The 21,021-nt window shown below is 37.4% G+C and overlaps 1 protein-coding gene and 1 long non-coding RNA gene across 9 annotated transcripts in view; one reads left to right on the top strand and one right to left on the bottom strand.

Annotated features, from left to right (window-relative positions):
- The window catches only part of Rps6ka5 (ribosomal protein S6 kinase A5), a 183,904-nt gene extending 167,367 nt beyond the window's left edge, over positions 1-16,537 (top strand). For 6 of the 8 annotated variants that reach the window (XM_078050716.1, XM_005321348.5, XM_040274241.2 and 3 more), the window contains 4 exons: positions 2,325-2,516; positions 7,631-7,790; positions 12,002-12,165; positions 14,690-16,537. In XM_078050716.1, the coding sequence (XP_077906842.1) occupies positions 2,325-2,516; positions 7,631-7,790; positions 12,002-12,165; positions 14,690-14,929 (756 nt within the window). In that variant the 3' untranslated portion in view covers positions 14,930-16,537. The remainder of the gene's footprint in view (positions 1-2,324; positions 2,517-7,630; positions 7,791-12,001; positions 12,166-14,689) is intronic. The other 2 variants (XM_040274239.2, XM_040274240.2) reach the window with 2 other exon arrangements.
- LOC120886220 (uncharacterized) overlaps positions 1-19,251 on the bottom strand; it is a 30,511-nt gene extending 11,260 nt beyond the window's left edge. The window contains exon 1 of the long non-coding RNA XR_005729016.2: positions 18,928-19,251. This is a non-coding gene — a long non-coding RNA (uncharacterized LOC120886220). The remainder of the gene's footprint in view (positions 1-18,927) is intronic.
- Positions 19,252-21,021: the final 1,770 nt, after the last annotated feature.

Raw genomic sequence — 21,021 nt, 5'->3', positions numbered from 1 at the left:
TTTTTTCCTCCCACTTGACTCATTTTCAGCTTCTAAGTGAAAGGCTTAAAAGGTTTTTCTTCTTTGTATCAATGAAACTTTCTGTCATGTCTTTTATTTCAGCTGGAATAGCATTAACAGAGCAAATGATATTCTAGCACTGGGAAGAATTGAACCAGTATAAAGGCATAGCAGATTTTGTTAGAATATCTAAAGACAGGATAGTCCGATTCACTCACTTAGCCTGATGTGCTGATTTAAATGATTGCACATTAGAACAACTAACGTTTATTAAGCATGTAGCAAGCACCAAAGTAGTAAAGTAACAATCTAGATGTCCTTGGTAAATTAATGATCAAAATAACCATGTTTTCTGAATATTTGAGGCATATCTGAACATTCAAATATGTTTAAATATTAACCGTTTTGAATAAAATGTTTCTGAAGCATAATACCTACCTCTACCATGTTTTCTTTAATAGACTATGCTAGATATTATATAACTGTTTTATTTATGCCTTTATTCAGTGAACAATATTGGTATACCTCAGAGATACTGCAGTTTTGGTTGCAGGCTACCCCAATAAAGTGAATATTGCAGTAAAGCATATCACAGGGTTTTTTTTTCCCCAGTGCATATTATTTTTATTCTACACTATAATCTATAAAGTGTACAATAGCACTGTGTCTGAAAAAACATGGTTCATACCTTGATTTTAAAATATTTTATTGCTAAAAGATTCTAACTACCTTCTAATCCTAAAGTTTTGCTGGTGGAGGGTCTTCCCTGGATGCTGATAACTGCTGCTGATCAGGTTGGGCTCACTGTGGCCGTTTCTTGAATAAGTCAACAATGATGTTAGATGTCTTGATTAACTCTTCCTCTCATGAAATATTTCTTGGTGGTGTGGGATCTGCTTGGCAGCATTTTACCCACAATAGAACTAATTTTGAAATAGTAGTCAATCTTCTCAAACCTTTCCACTGCTTTATCAACCAAGTTTATTTCTTATTCTAAACCCTTTGTTGTCATTTCAACAGTGTTCACAGGGTCTTTCCAGGAGTAAATTCCATCTCAAAAAAACCTTTTTCGCTCACCCATAGGAAACAACTCCTTATGTGTCCAAGTTGAGTCGTGAGAGGGCAGCGGTTTAATCACATCTGCAGGCTCCACTTCCTATTCTGGTTCCTTGACATTTCCACCGCATCTTCAGTTACTTCCCCCACATAAAGCCTTGAGCCCCTCAGAGTCCAAGTATTTGGAATCAACTTCTTCCAGCTCCTGTTCTGTTCACATTTTGTCCTCCTCCCAGAAATCATGCATGCTCCTAGTGGCATCTGGAATGGTGAATCCTTTCCAGAAGGTTTTCAGTCTGCCTTGCCCAGGTCAATCATAAGAATCACACCTACGACAGCTGTAGCTATCTATTTCTTAAATAACAAGACTTGGAAGTCAAAATCTCCTCCTTGTCCCGACACAGAGTGAGCACACATTGTTGGAAAACAGTGCCGGGAGACTTGCTCAACCCAGGGCTGCCACAGATCTTTAATTTGTTTAAAATGCCTTATCTGAGTTAGGCACAGAAGTGCACACCTGTAATCCCACCTACTCAGGAGGCTGAGGCAGGAGGATTGCAAGTGCCAGGCGAGCCTAGACACCTTGGTAAGATCCTGCCTCAAAATTTAATAATTTTTAAAGGGCCAGGGACATAGCTCTATGGTAGAGGGCAACTGGGTTCAATCCCCAGTACTGTGCAAAAAAAAAAAAAATCCCCAAAACTTAAACACACACATACACACACACAAATGTGTTATCTGCAAAGAGCAATAATGTGATGCACAATCAAATGAGGAATGCCTGTACTTACCAAAGCACCTACACTAAAACTAGGGACACAGTCTTAGAAGTGGACAGAGCCCCCACCCTTATGAAAGCATGGTCTAGTATATCAGAATATTAAACTAAAAATACAGAGATGATAAGTGCTAGGAAGGGAAAGCAAGCCAGGCTGGGAGAAAACATGAAAAGCTCTAACTTCAGTTGGGTAGAGGGCTAGGGTGGTGTCTCTAGAGGAGGAGGAGGGGGTTGGTAGGTGGGCTGGAAGGGGGGTTGTAGAGGAAGTGGCAGGCAGACTCAAGCCAAAGGAAAAGAGACGTGCAGTCGAAAAATGCCTCACCCAACATTGTAAAATGGAAAAGTATAAAAAGTATAAAATATACATTGACATGCAGCCCCAAAACACTCCCTGTGAGCCCTCTCCCTGTGCATGATGTGCTCCATGAATGGGATCACAGATCCTCTGACATTTCAATAAGAAACCAACTGAAGTATTGGTATCTTGCAGAATTTATTGTTCACTGATGAAAATGATAATTTGGAAATTAAAGTTATCGATTTCGGGTTTGCTCGCCTCAAGCCGCCTGACAATCAGCCCCTGAAGACCCCGTGCTTCACCCTTCATTACGCAGCCCCGGAGCTCTTGAATCACAACGGCTACGATGAGTCCTGTGACCTGTGGAGCTTGGGTGTCATCTTGGTGAGTATCATAGAAGAGCCACTAAACCTGGTCAGTTCTTAGGTGTCCTCTGTAATTTTCTCTCTCTGTTGTTTTTCTTGAATTCATAAAAAAAAAAAATAGAAAAATGGCCAATTGGTTTCTTTTCTGTACAGCCAATTAGAAGGCCTATCAAAGAATATGTCCCTTTCTTAAAACTTACACTAGAGAAAATGTTGGAACTGGGTTTATTTTGAAATATTTAAGTTACCTATTTCATATGAATGAGTTATGTTATTTTTTTAAAAGAAGCATGAATGTATTTTTATAAGACATATTGGATATAATGTGAAAGTAGTAGAGTGACTCTTTAATACAAAAACACTGCAAGAGCTTATGTGAGACTTCAGACTAAAAATGTAATTAAAGAAAATCATTTAGGATAAGTTAACAAATTAATAGATCAAACTAGAAATATTTGTGATAATTTATAGCAATTGTGGTGAGCATGCTTTTCACCAAATGTGCCTAGATGATGTAATCAGAAAATAAACATTAAGCGGGGAAAAAAAAATCTCAGAATTTTTTTGCCTCAAAATACCTTTACTTTTTCTGCATGTAGTGTATAGTACATGATCTTAGAGGGAAATTTTGAGATATTCCAGAAAGATGCAAGAAACAAAGTGAAAGTTGCTCATAACTTTTCTACTCAAAGATGATGTTGAGCAAGCTTCCCTCACCCTCAGTCCCCCACTGCACATGTCCCCCAGTTGCAGTGTATCTTGTATGTTTTTATATATGTGTATGTGTATGGAATTTCTAAAATATTTTTTTAGTTATTGTTAGACCTTTATTTTATTCATTTATTTTTATGTGGCACTGAGACTCAAACCCAGTGCCTCACACGTCAAGCCAAGCACTCTACCCCTGAGCTACAATCCCTGTGTATGGAATTTTTAACAAATGGGATTATATTATACATGTACTTTGAGTCTGTGAAATTTCTTTTAAATATTTCTTTGATAATTATCTGTTAGCATTTTCCATTTTTCACTAATTATAAACTACACAAGTAAATATTTTGCACATTATGTTTGCATTTTTCTCATTATTTCCTTAAGACAGATTCCTAGGGGACGGTAGGTGCATCTTTATTTCAACATGGATGCCTAGATTCCCTGTTAGAAGATTCACCAAGTTATATTCCCATCAACTGTATGAGAGAACATTGAATGCTGTCCATATCAATCTTAAATTAGTCCCTACTGTTCTTATAATTAGCATGTGTTTCTTTGATGAATATTCACTCTCAGCATATTTTCATGTTTTCGGACATTTGTATTTTCTCAGTTATAAATTGTTCCTTATGAGCTTGGTCTATGGGGAGATTTTTTCTACTTAATCTTAAAGGTCTGTTAAGGATTTTAATCCTTTGTCTGCCATCAATATTGGATATGTTTTTCTAGTTTACCCTTTGTTTGAAATCTTTGTTTATACGCTGGGGCTGCAGCTCAGTGGTAGAGCTCTTACCTAGCACATATGAGGCACCAGGTTTGATCCTCAGCACCACATAAAAAAAATAAATAAAGGTATTGTGTCCATCTACAACTAAAAATATTTTTAAAAGAAAAATTTGTTTATAGTAATATGGAATTCTGATTTTGTTTTTAGAGAAGTTTATAAATAGAGGAGTTTTTTCCTGATGTGTCAGCCTTTCCCTATGTGGTGTGTGGCTTTGATGTCAGGCTGTCACTCCATCCCTGCCCTCATCGCAAGATTTTAAAAGTAGTCTCCTAAATTTCCTCCAGCATTACTGTTTTATTTTTGTGCCTCAATCTGTCCTCCATCTGGGGTTTATTTTGGTGTCAGTTGTTCTCCCCCAATGGCAGCCACTTGTCCCTACAGGATGGTTCTTCTTTATTTTAAGCTTTATTTGGTTTTCATCTGAGCACTTTTAAATCATCATTTATCATTGTCAAACTAATGTACTTATGAATAAGATTATTTTTAGTAAAAATAAGTAACTCTAGGGCTGAGGTTATGGCTCAGTGGTAGAGCACTTGCCTGGCACGTGGGAGGCACTGGATTTGATCCTCAGCACCACATAAAAATAAATAAAGGTATTGTGTCCATCTACAACTAAAAAAGTTTTAAAAGAAACAACTATAAACAATTGTAAAAACAAATCTACTATAGGTTTGAAGAGTTTTATGGACTTAAATTGATGGCATGTTCATTAGCAGCAATGTCTTTAAAAAACTGATGAAAATAAAAAAGAGCCTTTGATTTCTAGTATCACTTTTCTTTTCCATTGGAAAAAGAGACTTCCATTAAATCTAGGCCAGTTGTGACCAGCAAACTCTTAAGGTTTAAGAGTCTTAGACGTGCAGAGAGGTATCTTAGAGCCCAAGTGTTATTTCTATGAAAGCAACTTTCCCTAGGGTATGGATGGAAGCAGTGCTGCCCCACTAGATGGGATTATCACATTTTAAGAAAAATGGGATATAAAACAGGGTAAGTGATAGCAGAGGACAGTCAAAATGTCCAGACTGTGGGCAATTTAGAAACCACCTTTTTTTTGTAGTTTCCATTTCTTATAATATCCGTGTTTTTCAGTTATAAGAGTATAACTACAGTGTGTATCATGCCCACATCTAACATGATACTAAATTTGATTTTGATCTTTATTTTGCTGGGAAGGCTTACTGATGTTCCCATGAGGGAATATTGCTGGTACCGATTGACTCTAATGAGCTGTTATAAATAATCTTGAGTGGATATCTTTATTCATATAATTTTCATAGTCTTTGGATTGGGGATGTTAATGTCTCAGAAATGAGATTATAGGGTTGTACTTTTAGTCACATCCAACTTGCTTGATTTTTATTTATTAGTTTTGAGGGGTTAAAATCTTTTTTTATTTGTTCTTTTTAGATATACATGACAGAGTATATTTTGACATACATACATGGAGTATAACCTTAAAAAAGTATTCTCAATATTTTGTTTGTTAATTACTCAAATTCTAATCAGGATCCCATTCTGCAGTTGAACATGATGTGGAATTTCACTAGTAAAAATATGTATTCATATATGAGCATAGGAAAGTTATGTCAGACTCATTCTACTGACTTTCCTATTCCCATTCCCCCTCCATTCCCTTCATTCCCCTTTGTCTAATCCAATGAGCTTCTGTTGTTCCCTCCTGCTTATTGTGTGTTAACATCTGCATATCAGAGAGAACATTTAGCAGCCCACATCTCAAGCAAGTAAATTATAAGAAAAGATAACTTGGGAACCTACAGATTAAAAGACACTTGAGCAATAATGTTTACATTTTACTTGAATCCTGATTCAAGCAAGATCGAAATTCTGTGTATTGAATTCAAATTCTAAAAGTAATTCATACAGGTGTTATTAAAATATATATACACCCCCACAATATGTATAACACAATGAGATTTTGAACATACAAAGAAATGACTGCTAATTTTTTTAAGTGTGATAACGGCACTGTGGTTATAATTTTAAAAAGTCTTGCTTTTTAAAGATACAAGATGAAAGTGAAAAAACTTAACACCTTCTTTAGACTGTCAAAAAAAGAGAGAAAGCTTTGCATAAATGAATGAATATCTCCAGACATCTAGAATACAAAGCCTGAATTATCCCATAGCAAGCACAAAATTTATTTGACGTCTCCTGATGTACCTTAGAAATGTGTGACCCTTTTGCATTTTCCATCTAATAGATGTAAATATGAGTATTTTATTAAGAAAAGGAACTATTTTACCCTGAGTAAAATAAGTACTCCAAGAAAATATATCCTGTAGTATCATCTGGCTTTTTTTTTTAAGTTATTTTTCAGGTGTGATTGGACACAATGCCTTTATTTTATTTATATTTACTTGTTTTTATGTGGTATTGAGGATCAAACCCAGGGCCTCACACATGCTAGGTGAGCGCTCTACCACTGAGCCACACCCCAGCCCTCATCTGGCTTTGATTACAACCCAGTATATGCTGTGGAAGTATAATCCCAGTCTGAATGTGTAGGGCTTAATTAAAATCGAGGTTACACAGCATATTAATGTTTGTGCTATCACAGAATACTACAAACTGGATGACTTAAACAGCAGATTTATTTTCTATGGTTCTAGAGCCTGGGTAAATCTAAGATTGAGGTACCAGTAGAGTTGGCGTCTGGTAAGGGCCCCCCTTTGGGTCACAAACAGCTACCTGCTCACCATGTGCTCATCAAATCCTTTGGCTGGTACAAGGTTCCACAGAGCTCTCTCTGGTATCTGTTCTTTTAAAGACACTAATCCTGATGGATCAGGACACTATTATATAATTTAATTTCACTTTAACTACCTCCAAAAAACTCCCTCTCCAAGTACAGTGGCATTGAGGATTGGGACTTCAACATATGAATTTAGTTCTTTAACACAAAGTATTTAGGAGATATAGGACAGGATATATAACATACCAGTGACATAGCACATAATTCCATTTAAAATATATTTCCCCTAAATATTTTATTCTGGAGACATTAGTTTTTGTTTTTTGTTTTTTACTTTGTTCCCAAAAAATTTTATTTTGAAAATTTCAAAAGTAGAGGACGTGAGAGAAAAATACTATGAACATCTAGTATTTCACTGCATTTGCTTTTTTTTTCCTCTGATTCTCCCTTGTGTGTGTGCTCTTACAATGTATTTATGTGTATGCATATGTTTATGGACATACATAATACATGTACACAGACACAGAGATTATTTCTGCATACACATGCAATTCTTGATATGTATTTCTGTGTAGATATGTCTCTGTTTTGCACCACGTCATTTGTAGACAGAAAATTAATCTTAACAGAAATCGATTACTGGATAATCAACTAAAATTATAAGTCTATGCCCCTTGGATAAAGGGGTACTTTGAAGTAATAAAATGGTTTTATATTTGAATATCATAAAAATTCATGCCACTTTGTTTACAAGTCTTTGGAATGTGGGGTAACCTCAGTGATGGAAGTCATGTGGTCTTTTAAACCAAATAATGCTAGTTGTAAAAGCTGGTGAGTTGTGCTAATTAAGTTGGCAGTAGGATTACCGGAGGGGCTGCGACAGTCATTCTGCTTTGTTACTTTTCTTCCATGATAGTATACAATGTTGTCAGGGCAGGTTCCATTCCAGTCTCATGACAGAAGTTTGACGTGCACCAGCGCAGTCGAAATCATGAAGAAAATTAAAAAGGGAGATTTCTCCTTTGAAGGAGAAGCCTGGAAGAATGTATCCCAAGAGGCTAAAGATTTGATTCAAGGTAAGAATCTCATGACGCTTGGTGTTCTACAGGATGCATAGTGACTGAAGCAAGTCGTGCCCCTTACACACACGTAACGTGTTTGTTAATTACTCACAGAGCCCATGGGTGTTCTCTGGGGTTTACCAGGCTGCACTTTTCAGTCTGTCGTCCTCTTCCCAGACACTGTCCCTTAGTGATCTCGACATTTCCAGCATGGACTAATATATGGCTCCCACTGCATCTCAGTCGAAGAGCTTAGATGTACTTTTCCACTGTCCTTTCCCCAAACATATTTCTTCTCCCACTTTCCTCCTTCAGGACAGTGGCACTTCCCAGGAGCCAAGTCACTGAAACAGAAACCTGTCACCTGGCTGCCTGCACCTTCCTTGCCTTCTGCAGCCTGTCCCCTGGTGCTCAGGTTCAACCACCCCCGGGCTGCCCTCCTTCCCACTCCCAGCCAGGTGTCTTGGAGTCCAGCAGCATCCCTTCATTTGGACTCACTTCCTCTCGTTTGACCTGTCCATCTGTTGACTGAGTGACAAATGTGATCAGGGACTCTCCATCAGCTGCAGGTCTCACTCCTTAGCCTGACGTTGAGACCTCAAGGCCTCTGTCACCTGGCCCTGCTTCCCCTGCTTCCCGGTTTCCACAGCTCTGCCATTGTGGGAAACTCAGATTTCTCCATTTCTTTCCATATAGAGCACTCTCATCCTCCTGCCCACTTCTCATTCCACAGGACTCGACTCCTGGGATCCTTCCAGGATACCTGCTCTCCACGGATGAGCCCTTCTCCCGGGCCTGCCAGCCCTATCCCTGTGTGTTTTGCTACTAGTGCCCTCCTGTTAGACTGGCTCCCTCCTGTCCCTGTCTTTAGTCACCATTGAGTCTCCAGTCCATGTCTCAGGAGAGCCTCCCACCCTCCCTGACTTGTAGCAGATGCTAGTAAAGGTCTGGACATGAGTGAAGTAGATCTAGGTGTTCTGTTCTCATTGGAGCTTACCAAGTCACCAGTGGGAGTTTATTTGTTTTGGGGGTTTATTTTCTGATTGAAAAGCTCATTAATCCCTGGGATGCAAGGCTGGTTCAATATACGGAAATCAATAAATGCTATTCACCACATCAATAGACTTAAAGACAAGAACCATATGATCATCTCGATAGATGCAGAAAAAGCATTCGACAAAGTACAGCATCCCTTTATGTTCAAAACACTAGAAAAACTAGGGATAACAGGAACTTACCTCAACATTGTAAAAGCTATCTATGCTAAGCCTCAGGCTAGCATCATCCTAAATGGAGAAAAACTGAAGGCATTCCCTCTAAAATCTGGAACAAGACAGGGATGCCCTCTATCACCACTTCTATTCAATTTAGTTCTCGAAGTACTAGCCAGAGCAATTAGACAGACAAAAGAAATTAAAGGCATAAAAATAGGAAAAGAAGAAATTAAAGTATCGCTATTTGCGGATGACATGATAATATACTTAACAGACCCAAAAGGGTCTACAAAGAAGCTGCTAGAGTTAATAAATGAATTCAGCAAAGTGGCAGATTATAAAATCAACACACATAAATCAAAGGCATTTCTGTATATCAGCAACAAAACCTCTGAAATGGAAATAAGGAAAACCACTCCATTCACAATATCCTCAAAGAAAATAAGATACTTGGGAATCAACCTAACAAAAGAGGTGAAAGATTAATACAATGAAAACTACAGAACCCTAAAGAGAGAGATAGAAGAAGATCTCAGAAGATGGAAAAATGTACCCTGTTCATGGATAGGCAGAACTAACATCATCAAAATGGCAATATTACCCAAAGTTCTCTACAGGTTTAATGCGATGCCAATCAAAATCCCAATGGCATTTCTTGTAGAAATAGATAAAGCAATCATGAAATTCATATGGAAAAACAAAAGACCCAGAATAGCAAAAGCAATTCTAAGCAGGAAGTGTGAATCTGGAGGTATAGCGATACCTGAGTTCAAACTGTACTACAGAGCAATAGTAACAAAAACAGCATGGTACTGGTACCAAAACAGGCAGGTGGACCAATGGTACAGAATAGAGGACACAGAGACTAATCCACAAAGTTACAACTATCTTATATTTGATAAAGGAGCTAAAAACATGCAATGGAGGAAGGATAGCATCTTCAACAAATGGTGCTGGGAAAATTGGAAATCCATATGCAACAAAATGAAATTGAATCCCTTTCTCTCGCCAGCCACAAAAGTTAACTCAAAATGGATCAAGGAGCTAGATATCAAATCAGAGACACTGCGTCTGATAGAAGAAAAAGTTGGCTACGATCTACATATTGTGGGGTCTGGCTCCAAATTCCTTAATAGGACGCCCATAGCCCAAGAGTTAATAACAAGAATAAACAAATGGGACTTACTTAAACTAAAAAGTTTTTTCTCAGCAAGAGAAACAGTAAAAGAGGTAAATAGAGAGCCTAGAATCCTGGGAACAAATTTTTATCCCTCACACCTCAGATAGAGCCCTAATATCCAGAATGTACAAAGAACTCAAAAAATTAAACAATAAGATAACAAATAATCCAATCAACAAATGGGCCAAGGACCTGAACAGACACTTCTCAGAGGAGGACATACAAGCAATCAACAAGTACATGAAAAAATGCTCACCATCTCTAGCAATCAGAGAAATGCAAATCAAAACCACCCTAAGCTACCATCTCACTCCAGTAAGATTGGCAGCCATTATGAAGTCAAACAACAATAAGTGTTGGCGAGGATGTGGGGAAAAGGATACACTTGTACATTGCTGGTGGGACTGCAAAATGGTGAGGCCAATTTGGAAAGCAGTATGGAGATTCCTTGGAAAGCTGGGAATGGATCCACCATTTGACCCAGCTATCGCCCTTCTTGGACTATTCCCTGAGGACCTTAAAAGAGCGCACTATAGGGATACGGCCACATCAATGATTATAGCGGCACAATTCACAATAGCTAGGCTGTGGAACCAACTTAGATGCCCTTCAATAGATGAATGGATAAAAAAAATGTGGCATCTATACACAATGGAGTATTATACAGCACTAAGAAATGACAAAATCATAGAATTTGCAGGGAAATGGATGGCATTAGAGCAGATTATGCTAAGTGAAGCTAGCCAAGCCCTAAAAAACAAATGCCAAATGTCTTCTTTGATATAAAGAGAGCCACTAAGAACAGAACAGGAAGGAAGAGCATGAGGAAAAGACTAACAGTAAACAAAGATGAATGGGGGGAGAGAGAAGGGAAAGCATATAGAAATGGTAGGAGACCTTCAATGATACACAAAATTATAAGAGGTTATGAGGGGCAAGGGGGAGGGGGAAAAAAGGGAGAGAATTGAACAACAGCAGAGGAGGCAGAGAGGGAAGATGGGAGGGGAGGGGAGGGAGGATAGTAGGGGATAGGAAAGGTAGCAGAATACAACAGTCACTAATATGCCATTATGTAAAAATGTGAGTATGTAACAGATGTGATTCTGCAATCTGTATTTGGGGTAAAAATGGGAGTTCAAAACCCAATTGAGTCAAATGTATGAAAGATGATATATCATGAGCTCTGTAGTGTTTTGAACAATCAATTAAAAAAAAAGAATCAATATTTAACAATCAAGTAACAAAAAAAAAGAAAAGAAAAGCTCATTAGCCTACAGCCTCCTAGAAATAGGCGACTGTGGCGTTATCATCCAGTGTCCACTAGAAGATCTAAATATATTTGTAGATATATGTGTGTGTGTGTATATAATATATAATTATCTGCTGGGTACAGTGGTGAATGCTTGCAATCCCAGTGACTCGAATGGCTGAGGCAGGAGGATCACAAGTTCAAAGCCAGCCTCAGCAACTAAGCAAAGCCCTAAGTAACTTCATGAGACCTGTCTCAAAATAAATAAAAATGACTGCGGATGTGGTTCAGTGGTTAAGCACCCCTGGATTCAACCTTCAGTACAAAAAAAAAAAGTATGGGCTGTGGTTGTGGCTCAGAGGTAGAGCGCTTGCCTACCACGTGTGAAGCCCTGGGTTTGATCCTCAGCATATAAATAAAATAAAAATAAAGATTTTTTTTTAAAAAAGTAATTATCTTTGTAGGAAGTTGAAGCCTCATTGAAATCTTCATGTCATGAACATAATTGAAATTTATGTCTGAGATAGATGTTTAAACCAGGTTTAAAATGGCAAACCTTAAAATATATTATTTATTCCCACAGGACTTCTCACTGTTGATCCAAATAAAAGACTTAAAATGTCTGGCTTGAGATACAATGAATGGCTTCAAGATGGCAGTCAGCTGTCCTCGAATCCTCTGATGACTCCAGACATTCTGGGATCTTCGGGAGCTGCCGTGCACACCTGTGTGAAAGCAACCTTCCATGTGAGGCTCTGCACTACGCACGTGGCAGGCGGTTTGAAATGGGATTGTAACCACATTTCTTTTTTTTAACATTTTTAGTGCAGATGGACACAATACCTTTATTTAATTTAATTTATTTATTTTTTATGTGATACTGAGGAGTGAGCCCAGTGCCTCGCACATGCTAGGCAAGCGCTCTGCCACTGAGCCAAAACCCCTGACCCATAACCACATGTTCTTATTTGGTATTCTCAGAGACATGCTGTCTGTTAACACATTTACAATATATTCACCTTTTAATTTTTATAAACTGCTTCATACTGCTTCATAATAAACTGCTTTAATTTTTATAAACTGCTTCACTCTCCTAGAATGTGTGAGGCACTGGGTTCAATTCTCAGCACCACATATAAATAAATTAATTAAATAAAGGTCCATTAACATCTAAAAAATATTTTATTAAAAAAAGAATATACAAAGTACTTATTTGGTGTTTAGAATGAGTTTGTAAGAGGAGACAGTAATCTGATGTTTGAATAGTTGAAAGATTTTAATAAGTAATGAAAACAACTTAAACAAGCATACATAATAAAAAAGTTTTTCCCCCAAACAAAATCATGTTTTTAAACCATAACTAAATGTTAGGAACTAAGACATAAGAAAAGTCTATTCATTCAACAATCTACCCATTAGTGCATGTCATAGTCTAGGACTAAGGGAGTTGAAGTGAGTTAATTGTATAAATATAGACTGTATCCTTAAAAAGCTGACACTACATAATGATAACCACATTATGTACCCTTGTGTCAAGCAAATACAATTATATCAAGATAATTATCGTAAGAAATAATGGGGTAGAGAGATTTAAAAATTTTCTCTAACAGACTTATGTTGAGCCATCAGCACCAGGATTTGATTTTAGAAGTCATAGCTGGACATGGTAGTGAACACCTGTAAGCCTAGCTATTTGAGAGTCTAAGGCAAGAAAACCAAAAGTTCAGATCCAGCCTGCATAAATTAGCAAAACCCTATCTCAAAATAAAAAGGGCTGGGGATGTAGCTTAGTGGTAGAGCATCTGCCTAGCTGTGAGAGCCCTGGGTTCAATCCCTAGTACTACCCAAAAAAAGAAAAGAAAAATAGGGGCTGGGTATGTAGCTCAGTGGTAGAGCACTTGCTTAACATGTGTGAGGCCTTGGGTTCAATCCCTGGCACTGAAAATAATAATAATAAAATTTAAAAAGTAACAAACCAGAAAATGTTGGAAAGTAGCTGCAATAATTTAAGCCATCTGGACTAGGATTGTGGCTCAACAGTAGAGCACTCGCCTAGCATGCATGGGGCCTTGGGTTCCATCCTCAGCCCACATAAAAATAAATGAATGGAATAAAGGTATTGTGTCCAACTACAACTAAAAATAAATAAATAAATAAATATATCTTTTTTTAAAAAAAGGAATTTAGGCCATGTGATCCAGGTCTTCTCAGTGATGACCATGATGCGAGTTTGTCAAGGTGCCTGCACCACTGCCCACACTTGAGCTAAGAAGGATCAAGACAGGCTGCTGTGAGGAAGAAGCTGGGGTGGGATTTGCAGAGCTATGATTCTCTGTGTAATATTAAGTGACTAAAACAAGCTCAAGTGACGTTGCACTGGGTGTACAGAGCAAGGACCTACAATGGATTGAATCTGCTCTGTGTTGGAATTTTGTGGCTGGAAGTTTCAATCTTAGACATGAAACCAGTAAAAGTAACAGAAAGGATTGTTGCTTCAGATGACTGATGTTCTTCAAGACTTTCCAGTTAGTCAGCGGTTTCTCACTGAGATGTAACACTAACTTCTTAAAAAGATTTATTAAATGAGTGGAGGTGTAGCTCAAAGATAGAGTGCCTTGCCTGGCATGCACAAGATCCTGGGTTCGAACCCCAGCGCCACAAAATAAATAAACAAATGAAATCCTGACTCCTGGACAGCCTGGCTGGTGTGATGAAACTCAGAATTCTTTTCCCATGAGCTTCTCTTCCCTGCAGCAGGTTTGGGTATAAAAGTTTTGTTCTCAGAACAGCCTTAGAGCTATGGTTGCCACAGGAAGTTTTCCTCTGCTATAAGTTGTATTTACTGCAAAAATGTCAATACTTTTTTCTTTTGTTCTTTTTAGTTATACATGACAGTAGAATGTATTCTGGCATATTATACATAGACAGAGTGTCACTTATTCTAATGAGGATCCTATCATGGCTGTCATGATATAGAGTTACCCTGGTCGTGTATTCAGATAGGAGGCTGGGAAAGTTATGTCCGATTCCTTCTACTGTCCTTCCTATTCTCCTCCCTCCTCCCTTTCCTTCATCCCCTTTGTCTAATCCAAAGGACTTCTATTCTTCCCCTTCCCACCCTCCCTTGTTTGGGGCTAGCCTCCATTTATCAGAGAGGACAATTGGCCTTCGGTTTTGGGGGGATTGGCGTATTTCACTTAGTATGCTATGCTCCAGTTCCATCCATTTCAAAAATGTCAATATTTTTACCTTCCCTGTTTTTCTCCCCTAGGCCTTTAACAAATACAAGAGAGAAGGATTTTGCCTTCAGAATGTCGATAAGGCCCCATTGGCTAAGAGAAGGAAAATGAAAAAGACCAGCACCAGTACAGAGACCCGCAGCAGCTCCAGCGAGAGCTGCCATTCTTCCTCCTCCCATTCCCATGGCAAAACCACGCCCACCAAGACCCTGCAGCCCAGCAACCCTGCTGATAGCACTAACCCAGAGAGCCTCTTCCAGTTCTCGGACTGAGAGACCGACATGTGCATGGTAGGAATGTCCTCCGTGGCCGTGGCACCTTGCTCTCCCTCAGCATGATCCTGAGGTGGTGGTCTGTGCTTTAAAGAATGTGTTCCGTTGGTCTCATTGGGATCTGCTCCTAGTGAATTTTTTCAGGAAAACTGTTTGGTTATCCTTGAACAAGAGCACTGAACAGGGAATGTCACTGTGAATGGAGCATTTGTGATACCCTTAACAACCTAGCATGATACCAACAGGATGATTCTTGAAAGGGCAAAGGTTTCTGTACATTTACTAGGTCCTTGTTAGATGACGCTGCCTACAATGTCAGTCACAGGTTCTCCGATGTCTGCCAACAAGACTTGACGCCTTTCACTAGGCCTGATGGACAAGGTGGGTTTTTAAGAGATTTGTACCCTTTGGATAGCGATTTAGCAGAGCAAGAGGTCTGTTTTCAGAAAAAGATTCTGTAATAAATTTTGTGTGTGGCATATACTTATTTCTTGAGAGAGAATTTTAACTTATTGTTTTTATTTTATGGTTATATATGATAATAACTTGCTATTCATCTTTTTCTAAAATGTTTAAAAAAAAAAAAGAAGTTATTAGAACTCGAGGTCCCAAGCCTTGTGTTTGGGAGCCACGAGAGATGCATGCTAAGTTATGTATGTTTTTAATTTTGCACTGCCTTTTCCTGGTAATTAATTTTAAAGATCATTGCAAAATATTAAGGTACATGTCCCTTTGTTTTAAGTAATATTGCACTTTATAGAAGAGTGTGAATAAATCAATCTGTTTTATAAAGTGCACTGTTGAAAGCATATGTACTATATGTTTGCTGGGTTTTTTTCCATTATCTATTTTAAATTTGTCCTCACATCCCTCTTCTGCTTTGTATGCAACAAGTAGAATGGGGTGCTTTGTATAATGTGTCATTAGCCACTTATGCACCAATCTGAGGGAAAACTAAAGGGAAATTTTACTCAACACTGTGCTTCGTATGTGTACACTGTGTTGTGCTACAGTGAGGTATTCCCTCCTGTAGTCAAATATTATGTACATAATATTTTAGAATCATACCTATGACTTGTTTTGAAATTTTTCTGTTGAATTTTAAATCCAGAAAGCATTTTATAAATTTATGCAGAGCACTTTTATTGCTCAAAAGTTCTGAATTCATACAGAAAACAAGTGCTATGCGATGAAGACATTTCATTAAGATTGCTGCATTTTAAAATAGAATTAATTCATTCCCTATGCAAAAAAAAATTAAGTGACAGGATTTGTACATTATGTTTTCTTTTAAAGCCATCACATAAAATGCCAGGACTGAGAAAAGTGATCTTTGCTATGTTTACAGTAATCATGCTTAAAAAGATAATGCCCAACATGTTTATTTTATAGTTTTTGTTAATGATAACCTCTTGATCATGGGTTTGGAATTTGGGCATGATATTTATTTATCCCTTTCCTGAGGTAATAGCAGCATTAATTTCAACCGGTTATAAGTACTAAAAATATTGCACTCTCTGTATTGGTAGCATATTTATTACTGAATCAATGTGTATACTAATAGCACAGGCAACAAAAATGGCAAATATTAAAATATTTTCAAAAATTTGTATTATCCTGTTCACATTTTTGTCCATGATGGTTTTGGGGAATAGCTTTATACTTTTCTCTGGCGCAAATGACTTCATAATTCTCAAGGAGTCAATGAAAGTTTTTGTACTTCTTTCAGTCATTCCTAGTAATGATGGGAAATTTTGTGTGAATTATAAACAAACTATAGCTAATTTATAAAATGTGATGCCATCAGGTACATATTTATAATTTTTAAAAATGTTGGTTTATTTTGACCTTGGGTATACTTATATTTGGAAATGTGTAAGTTAGCTCTTCAAGTCATCTTTTAAACTATGAATCCTGGTAGAAAATATGAGTTGAAACAGAAACTAAAGGGACTATGTTTACAAAAGAAAATGATCCAGAAAAATGGTTCAACAGCACACCCCAAGATTGATGATGGGTTGACTCCCTGCAAATGTTGGAATGGACACGTTTTGCTCTCATTTCTTCTCCCTACAACTTCTCCTGGAGGACTTGACCGACCCTGAGACCAGCAAAGGTGGGCAGAGTAAGAGGAGGGAGAAAGGATGTGGCTCTCCATTAGCTGAAGAGCTTGCCTCAATCATCCAGAAGGGCCTTGGAAAAGACCTTGGAAAACACACAGCGTGTGCTCTCATCAGGTAGTGACATCCTCCCCTGACTTATCAAACTATGGCATTCCAAGAAGCACAAGTCACTAAGCTCTCCTTTGGTAACATCAAAATTCAATGGTAAAAAATATTTTATATAAAAGTATACAGTGAAGGACTCTTTTGTGATACTAGGAGTTAAGCAGAAGATCTAAAAAAATACATATATATATATTAAATTTTCTTTATGACATTAAGTTGGAGGATAGAACCAGTCATCCCTTCCCTTCTTCACTACTGTTGTGTTGTATATGACTTAGGCCAGCATACATCCTAAGTCAGATATTTTGTAACTATATGTCTAATTCATTGAGAGGCAAGTAAGGAAAGGAACGTAGGTAATAGAGGAAAGAAATTAAGATCAGTTCCTTGTAATTACCATGCCAGACCTGTGGCTAAATGAGTTAAATTGGCTATTTTGAAATTCACTAATTCTCCCAAGCCCTCTGATCTACTGGGATAGAACATATAATAAGAAACCCACTGATAAGAAATAAGAAACCCACTGATCTACTGGGATAGAACATCAGACTTCCAAATTAATTTCAACCTGATTGGGAATTGCAGTTCATTTATTTTAAAAAAAAAAACTGCCTTTTAATTTTTTCTTTTAGATTACTGCTAATTTCTTGAATAAGTATGTAAAGGACTATATTTTAATTATAAATTATTTTAAAGAATCCTACCAGGACAGATGATTGGTTTATTATTGTTGTTTTCCTTTTCAAATGAGGAAATTCTCTTGGTTACTCACTCTATACTCACTTTGTTTTTTGAAGTATGTACTCAGATACATTATAAAAAGTATACAATTTATTATTTACTTATTCACTAGGCCTCTAACTTGCTATTATCATACTTAATAAGAACAAGGTACCTTACAATATTGAAAATTGGTAAATTATTCCAAATTATTGGCTCTCTCTCTTAGACCACCTGATGACTTTACATGTTCTCTCAGTTAACAATAGCATGAGTAGACAGATGTATGTGGAAACACTTCTCATATTCCTTAAAATCTAAGCAAGTTAAATTTTCATGTACCACTTACATTATGTCAAAATAATTGCCTTATAGATGAATTATCACAACAGTGAAATATCATTTTAACAACAGAGTTTTTAAAATATTTTTTAGGTGTCAATGGACCCTTATTTTTTATTTATTTATATGAGGTGCTGAGGATCAAACCCAGAGCCTCACACATGCTAGGCAAGCACTACCACTAAGCCACAGCCCAGCCCAACAATGAAAGATCTTAAAATGATGATATTTGGTCTCTTACACATTCACACCCCAATTTTTCTGGCCTTTACTTAATTACACCCCATATGTACAAAATAAAATGAATCATACTTTAAAATTCACAAACCTTTCACTAGAATATCCATTGTCACTTGATCTGGCACAAAAATGAATGTGGTAAGCTCTAATGAAATTTGGAATTTAAATGAGTCATTGTAAAACTCAAGAATGAAACAGAAAAGACAAGATGAACAGAGGAAGTATGTGTCAAATAGTTTTAAGAATAATGAGCCCAAAGAAAATAGCAGCTACAGCATCATAAAGGTTTTATTCACTGTCTTGTGAAGTAACTTCTCTCTAAATCGAGACATTCTTTAGAGAGAATATTTTCCTTCTGAGTTGTTCTTTAAATCTTGTTTCTGCAGGGAGAAAAGCGTGTTTTTGAGGGAGCATTGTCTTAAGAACTTCTGATGAGTCTCACTTCAGTCCTACCTTCAGATCACTTACCTTGGGGCTTTCTGGATAGTTCTTCTGAGCCCTCTTCTTTGTCTGCCCAGCTCTCCCTCCAAATGCTGCTTCTCCTACCCAAGGCTGCTGTCATCCTGCTTCATGAATTTGTGAAGTAAGGTGCCAGTATTTTCATACTCTCCTATGAGACTGAAAGAGTTAAGAAACTCCCAGATGCGTCAGGGTCTCTGCACTAAGGCACAATAGGTGCTGTTGATCGAGGCCATTTCCTGTCCTCCATCACTTCTGACCATGCGCACAAGCTAACACTTTGCATTCAGAAGGAGACTTAAGTTAAAAAACGAGATTCTTGGCAGTTCTTCATCCGGCTTAATTTTCTTAGTACATTTCTGCTGGGAGAGGGGGAAGAACATTTTGTAATATTTTCCTAGTTAGAATGCTGCTTGGCCAATTGTAAAGCATTAATTATTTCAAATGAGTAAAATTTGTATTTAATACAGCAGCTAGTCTCCACAGCACAGGAGTCTGGGGGATATCGACCATTATTCCATTATTCTTTCCCATTGTGTGACACTTTTGTTTCCATTGTTCTTTTCCTTATTTTGTCTGATTTTATAAAACGTCTCTGCTTTAAAAAATCCAGTTATTCTTGTCCATTCGCACAGTAAGCAATTTTAATCTTTTTATTTGTTTTGAAGTCTTCCTATATTAAAAATGAGAGAGAAGATGATGATGATGATGAAAACAAAGAACAAAGAAAGAAATTCCATGACTCAGTAAGAAAACTGAAGTTGTATGAATGGAATACTGTGGCTTTATTTTCTGACACTTCTCCTTTTAGATAAATTGGAAAAATCAGTGTTCCTCTTGTTTGTTTTAAAATCCAGTTAGGTTGAGGCACTTGACATTTTAACTACAGTTTTATTTTTAACTTCATAAGGGGCTGGTGATGTAAAATGAGCTGTGCTGTACTGGAATGAATATGTGACAGTTATTCTCATTAAGGACCTTTGGCTGTGGTAGGTACTGGATTATTCATAATAGTTTATTGAAGGGACTCCACTACTATCTGACTTGCTAAGATTATAAGTGTGTGTAAAAGGAATAATTAAATGTACAGAAATGCCCAATCTTTTATTGAATAAGAAGGGAAATAAAAAAACACTGTATCTCACAAAAAGTGCTTTGGTATTAAAGTTTTGAAAAATATCTCTAAAATTCATGCACTGGCATGAATTTTTATTTAAAGAGACTCAACTACATAAACATATAAGGAGAGGAATTTTTAAGATTGGCATTTAAATGTACAGCTGGTGTGCTTCTGTCAAAAATTTTACGTGTCCATACAATATGAAATTGAAACTTGTTGAAAATCTAAACTTCAGTGATCTATATAGCTCTTCTTCCACAGCTGTACATAAAGACAAGCATTTGCCTTACTAGAAGACCAGTGGAAGATAAGATGAAAACGTTGTTTTCCTTCTGTTCTGTGTGGGTGGTTATTAAAAATATAGCCCAGCCTCAGAGGAAGGAGCCCGTTCCTCCTCACAGCCTCCGGCTGACTTATCTGCCTGTTGGTTCCTTGCTCGGTGTGTGTGCTGTTTCTCTCGTTGTTTTTCTCTTTTCCAACTCTATGTCCATCTTCATTCCTGTATCCCTGCCCTGATATTTCACTCACTGCTTCTTACTGTGTCCATGTACTGCCCAAGATTTATAGGTTATAGTTAAGATCACTTAAATAAAGACTGGATTGAGACAGAGAAGGAAGTTATTTAACATGTCTCTTTAGGTTTTATAAGGTGGTCCTTTCCTTCCAAGTGGCCTACGGGCTAATTTCTCTTTTCTGTTTCTCTATTGACATGGTCAACAGGACCTGTCTAAGTGGAATATTAAGACTACATGTAGGTAGTGATCATGCTTTTTAAGTTTTCAATGCACATAACGTGAAGTTCACAGATCATAAGTGTCCGGCTCAGTGAGTTTTCACATGTATATGCATTCATGTCACCATCATGCAGTTCTAGAGGAGGCTCCTCGTCGGTACTCAAACTCTTCTGATTCCGGCTATGTTCTTGACTTTTCTATAAGGTCTTCTGTTTCTGGTTTTATCAGATCCACATGATGTCCGTGAAA

This window comes from Ictidomys tridecemlineatus, chromosome 5, assembly GCF_052094955.1.
Source record: "Ictidomys tridecemlineatus isolate mIctTri1 chromosome 5, mIctTri1.hap1, whole genome shotgun sequence".
Lineage (NCBI taxonomy): Eukaryota > Metazoa > Chordata > Mammalia > Rodentia > Sciuridae > Ictidomys > Ictidomys tridecemlineatus.
The sequence above is the reverse complement of the archived record's forward strand: the minus strand, read 5'-3'. Positions and strand labels throughout refer to the sequence as shown.